We start from the raw sequence: 6,071 nt of genomic DNA on the forward strand, positions 1-6,071 counted from the left end.
TCTTGCAGGCTGGAACGAGCTGCTCATCGCATCCTTCTCCCATCGCTCTGTGTCAGTGCAGGACGGCATCCTGCTGGCCACAGGCTTGCATGTGCACCGCAGCAGTGCTCACAGTGCAGGCGTGGGCTCCATCTTTGACAGGTATGTGGCCAGCTTGTCATCCCCAGCAGCAGGGCCCTGCAGGCTCTCTCCCCTTCCCACTGAAAGGGAATCAATGATCCCTTCCAAGTAGGGATATTCTATTGTTCTATGGAGAGCTACAGCAAACCCAGGATGATTTGGGGCAGAATTAGGGGACATTTGATTGGCTTACGAAAAACACAATGGAATGTAATGAAAACACCTTGAAAGGGATTTGCAGCTGCAGAAACATCTCTGTGGGTGGGTGTGTTTGTGCAGGGGGAGGCTGCTTCTCTGCCCTCCCCTTGAAGATTTTGCCATAACTGGATCTAGAGCTAATACTGATCAGCAGAGCTTTAGCTAGCAGAGCCTTAAGCCCCAGCTTGCAGCTTCTGCTCATGTAACAGCCATATATGTACTGTCTGTGCCATGTCTGCTCCCAGCCCAGCAGGATGTGGTGGTGCCACCCTTACAGAAGTGGCATGCAGAGTGCAATGTGGAGGAACACCCATGTGGCTTTCCTCAAACACAAATTGTTCTTCGTAATTCCAGCAGAGCACAGAGCCCATGTGCAGAGCAGAGCAAGAATGGAAGTAAACTTAATGCTCCTGCCTCTGGGTGCTGCTGGTGCTCATATTAAAGAGCAGTGGGTGGCATTGCTGTCCCTTACAGCCACCTCTCCCTGCAGAGAGGAGCTGGGGGGATTCCCAGTGCCCATCCTGGATGATTTCAGCCCCCATTTCTGACTGTCTGCCCACTCGTGTCCCCCACAAGCAGAGTTTTGACAGAGCTGGTGTCCAAAATGAAGGACATGCAGATGGATAAGTCGGAGCTGGGGTGTCTGCGAGCCATTGTCCTCTTCAACCCAGGTAAGTTGTGGAGCTGTCACGCAGTGTCACCACCTCTCCCCTGTGCCACTGGATCCCTGGCAGTGACTCTCTTGTCCAGACGCCAAGGGCCTGTCCAGCCCCTCCGAAGTGGAGTCGCTGCGGGAGAAGGTCTACGCCACGCTGGAAGCCTACACGAAGCAGAAGTACCCCGAGCAGCCGGGGCGGTGAGTATCCCCTCTGTCCTAGGGCTGAGTTAACCCCAGCGAGGAAGATCCGCAATACAAAAACAAACCACCGCCCGGGGTCGCCCCGCTGCCGGACAGCAGCCTTTGGGATGGCGACGGATCCCTCCCATCCCGGTACAAGCCCACCCTCTGCTGGCTGCCGTGCCGCAATGCCGCGCTACGGCCCAGGGGCCGCCGGGTGCAGCCGCAGCATCCTCGGAGGTGTGGGGAGAGACGAAAGGGCAGCCCTCCCTGCATCCCTGAACCAGGATGGGAGAGGTGCTCCATGAATGGTTGCAATGGCAGAGAGGAGATGCGAGTCACCGGTTCGAGCGCTTGCTTTAGGGAGAAGCCGGGTTTTACTTTATTTCTTTGATCTTTGAAACGTATGGATGCAAAATTCCTTCCCCCTTTTCTTTCCTCCCCTTTCCTTCCTTACCCTTCCCCCCCACCCCCCCCTTTCCTCTTTTCTTTTCCCATCCCCACATTAACATGCCCTGGGTTGTAAGATGGATGGACTCCCCAAGGCACCTGGATGTGCTGTGCTCTGCCCTCCCCAGCTCAGGCTCAGAGATGGGAGCGTGCAGCCAGTGCCTCCCTCACCCCTCTGCCTTCTCTCCCCTTTCCAGGTTTGCCAAACTCCTCCTGCGCCTGCCAGCACTACGGTCCATCGGACTGAAGTGCCTGGAGCATCTCTTCTTCTTCAAGCTGATCGGGGACACCCCCATCGACACCTTCCTCATGGAGATGCTGGAGACACCCCTGCAGGTCACTTGATGGTCCGGTCCCCCCCACCATATCCCCACACAGCTCCCACTCCTCCTCTCCGGGCTGCAAGAGCTGCCCTCCACCCTCTGCTCCTCTTTGGTGGGATTGTTGTGTCTTTGTACAGCTGTAAATCGTCCTCTTTAACTCACCCCGGTGGGGTTGTTGACCCTCTGCCCAGCTAACCACACACCTCCCTGTACAGATAATTGCTTTAAATTATTTTTTCACTCTCAATAAAAGTCAACAACAACAAAAAAATAATATATGAGAGGTGCTGGTTGGAGCCTGCACCTCCAGGGCAGTGTCCTGCTTTGCTGTGGTTATGGTTCTGGACTGGGCTGGGACAGAAGCATCACTTGGGAGTATTGTTGCCTCTGCTGATAGAAGTCTTCTACCAGGATGCCACATAGCTTTGCTTCTTGCTCCTGCTAAGCAAAGAGCTGCTTTGAATCAAAAATAATTCGTCTTCACATCATGCAAAGAACTCTTGGATATATATTTTTTAATCATCACAAATTTGAAGTGACTTCATTCATGTCTTTTTCCTTTCCTGAGCTGGTCCCCATCCCTGCATGGCCTGCACTGGGAGCCAGCTCTCATTCCATCCACTGGTTGTACTGATGGGGAGGCAGTGCTGAGTGCCCCATGGGATGCAGAGGTCACAGGGATGTGGCAGGGCAGCAGAAGGCAGAAGTTACCTGGGAGTGTTATGGTTGGGGTGGAGAGGTGGACAACATTTCAAACAGGCTCAGAAATCCCACCTTGGCTGCTCTTAGAGAGCACCAGGCTTGTTTACAAACCACAGTGTTTTGGAGGTTGTTACAGCATTAGCTTAGGTTTTATATTTCTAAGATTTGATGGATCCTGTTCTCAAGGTTTTGTTTCCTGGTTTCTTTGGTTTTTCTACCTTTCACACTTAAAACTTGCTATTCAAACTCAAATCTATAATCACACTCATCTTTAAGCAAAGCTTACAGTGCACAAGCAACTCCCAAACTCCAGCTGCGCTTCCCCCAGCCTGCATGGCAGTGCCAGACCTGCCCATCACCAAAGCTAACCAGAGCCAAATGAGTTAAAGACGTGAATTTGTTTGATACTTGGGGTTTATCCTGGTGGGAAAACGCCCTCCCAGGAACCCAGCAAAGCTGCCTTGCACTATTATTCATAAAACAGGTGTAGTGTTAAGTGATCTGCCCCTTCTGACCCGTGCATTGCGGTGCGCTGAGCTGCAGCAGGGCTGCGTCTGTCCGCCTGACAGATTGCCACGCTGCGGCATGGGGAGCATCGGGGGAGAGAGGGAGGGATGGAGGGGAAGAAAGAGGGATGCAAAGCAAACAGTTTGATAAAGCTCCCACACAGGGATGTGATTAGTTCTCCGGGATTTTGCTGCAAAGAGGAAGGAGAACCAAAAGAGCAGGAGAAAAGAACGAGATGATAGGAAGAAATTCTTTGCTCGGAGCGGTGAGACGCTGGCAGTGCTGCCCAGAGCTGTGGGTGCCCCATCCCTTCAGGTGCTTCAGGCTTTGCATGGGCCCTGGGCAGCCTGAGCTGCCGGGGGGCAACCCTGCTCACAGCAGGGGGTTGAGGCAGGATGATCTTACAGGTCCTCTCCAACATAAGCCACTCTGTAATAAGGAATTTGGGCTGCATGTGGTACCAGAGAGGGCTTCACAGCCTGCCAAGTCCCACGGGCTATTTACCTTGGCTTGCCTCATGCTGAGCTTGGTCCACCGTCTGAGGAAATCCAGATTGTTGCCTGCAGTGTGAACAGTGCCTTTTGAAGGTGGAGCTTATAGGGGAGGGGGCAGAAAGTCTCAGAGTGACTATGGCTCCTGAGCACCCATGCTCTTGGCAATCTGCATCACGACTGGTGGACCTCAAGTTCCTGCAGTAGGACATCAGTGTGGCGTGGCTGGAGCCTACCAAACCTGAAGCCCTGCAAAAAAAAACCTAGTCTGTGTAAAGTAGTAACAAACACCACCACAGGTAAGTCAAAGAAAACTTCCTCCCTTGCACTAATGCTGACCCCCAGCTTGTGTAGCTTTAAAACAGCGCATCAAAGAACTCAAAAATGGAGGAAGACCAACACTTGAGCCCCTTAAATGTGGGTGTTTGTCCTTGCACATGTGTACAGTGGTGCCCTCAAAGCCCAAGCATAACGAGGCCTTCTCTGCCTGCTCAGCTGGCTCCTATCTCCTGCAAATTTTGCTCTTCCCAAATCTCAGCCACCACTTTCAATCTCCAATCACTGTTCCCTTGCAGTCTCTCTGATTAAACTCTGACTTTTTTTTTCCTTTTCCAAAGTGAGCCATGCTCTGGTGATGGCAGATGCAAGGCAAAGTATTCCATTCTCTTTCCCACTGCACATCACATCTCATGAGTTTTCAGAGTTAGCAGCATCCCCCTGCACCATGGGTGAGCTTTGTTTTAGTGCACGTGCCAAACTTTTCAAAGCATTGATTAATTCTCATCTGCTCACTATGTAGTGCTCCATGGAGGAGGAGTTAAAAAAAATAGTGGGTTGAGCCACTCACGGTGATGACACATGGAAAGAAAAACAAACCATGCATCAATTGCATTACTTTGTCTAAACTGGGTTTGTTTCTCACCCAGTAATAAAGACAGAAGGTTTTCCTGCCCTGTCTGCTTGGGTTCTGATGCAGCTTCTTCATTTGCTGCTGAAATTCAGCAAAACTGGGAAACAGCACTTCTGCCTTGAGAATAAAGGTAAAGAGAGCTCAAGCCATAAAGGTCTGAGCTGGTTTGCATTCAGTTCAGCTCTGGGTTCTGTACTGAATGTGGAGAGCCAAGGTCTCATCCTGCAGACCCCAGGTGACTTCAGCCACCCACCCCCTGGCCCTAATGGGATGCAGGGATCTGGCTGCAGTACTCCATCTGCTATGGGGACATTGCTGGAGGTGAGGGTGTGGGTGGGAGGAGAATTGCCAGGTGATGCTTTGAATGCTGTCAGTGGGGGGGGGGGGGGGGGGGGGGAAGAGGTGGAGCATTTATCTTTTATGTTTTACTGCTCCACCTGGTTACCACTCTTTGCATGAGGTATGAGGAGCTGCTTTCACTGACCCCAGAGCAGCACCCTTCGTGTCCCTTGGAATAAGGGCAGTTTGCAACATGGGATGCTTACGCTTTGGCTTTCTGCTCCCTGAAGGGAGAGGGAGGGGGAACGAAGCCAGTTTTGCTGTGCCCACACACGTCTCTGCCTCTGTGCTGGGTTTTTGTCCTGGAAGGGGGGGAATGGATCACAGGTGGAGCTGTGCAAACCATAGTGAGACCCTGCTGCAGACCTCTGGTGATATGTGCTGGGCACATTGCTGATCCCGTATGGACTGAGCCAGCAGCGTGCACAGGAGCTGCAAGGTATAGCAGCACCAAGTGCTCTCCTCACTTGGAGATGGGGAAGGGTAAAGCTGTAGGGTGACAATATTTGGAGGGCATTTCTTTCCTTTTTTTCTGACATGGAAGGACAGGAGGCTGAGCCCTGTGGGGTGGCTGCACAGGTTGAGGAGTGGCACCTGGAGCCTGATGGCATATGGATAATTGTAGAGTTGGTGGGAGCTGTTCTGAGACCTTCTGGAGAGACATAGCTGAATGTGTCAGAGCTTAGCACTGCTCTGCCGCTGCTCAGCTCACAGCTGCTTCGTGCTGACCTGCGTGTGGTACCAGTGCCTTTGTGCCAGGGTGTGCTGGGATGCACTGGTTCTGTCCCAGTACCCCAGGGGATGCTGGCAAGGTACTGAGCCACCCATGCTCACCTGTGGCCTCTCCTTGTCTCCAGCTCCCCGAGGATATGACTTTGTTACCCACATCATGAGGACCTTCTGGTGACGAGGATGCACCACTGCTAAGCTCACCAGTGGCCATAGGAGTTGTGGATCCCCTAAAGCCCTCACAAACTCATAACAGCTCCGCAGCTTCCCCTGGGTGGCGGCCAGGACGGGCTCAGCGATGGGACAGCGCCGTGGCAGCGGGAAGGCTCCGAATTTCAGCTTCCCGTCCCTGGTGGGACCTCCACTCCCCGGGGGGTTCCCCTTCCCGAGCCCGGAGTTCTGTCAATGCGGTGCCCATTCCTCCGCCCGTGGGATTCCCCTCTCCCTCCCTTTTGCCGTTCGTT

General features: G+C 52.9%; 1 protein-coding gene across 8 annotated transcripts in view; it reads left to right on the forward strand.

Moving 5' to 3' along the window:
• The window catches only part of RXRG (retinoid X receptor gamma), a 29,331-nt gene extending 27,258 nt beyond the window's left edge, over nt 1-2,073 (forward strand). For 6 of the 8 annotated variants that reach the window (XM_048946409.1, XM_048946407.1, XM_048946410.1 and 3 more), the window contains 4 exons: nt 9-141; nt 895-989; nt 1,069-1,174; nt 1,804-2,073. In XM_048946409.1, the coding sequence (XP_048802366.1) occupies nt 9-141; nt 895-989; nt 1,069-1,174; nt 1,804-1,951 (482 nt within the window). In that variant the 3' untranslated portion in view covers nt 1,952-2,073. The remainder of the gene's footprint in view (nt 1-8; nt 142-894; nt 990-1,068; nt 1,175-1,803) is intronic. The other 2 variants (XM_048946403.1, XM_048946408.1) reach the window with 1 other exon arrangement.
• Nucleotides 2,074-6,071: the final 3,998 nt, after the last annotated feature.

Source organism: Lagopus muta, chromosome 5, assembly GCF_023343835.1.
Source record: "Lagopus muta isolate bLagMut1 chromosome 5, bLagMut1 primary, whole genome shotgun sequence".
Lineage (NCBI taxonomy): Eukaryota > Metazoa > Chordata > Aves > Galliformes > Phasianidae > Lagopus > Lagopus muta.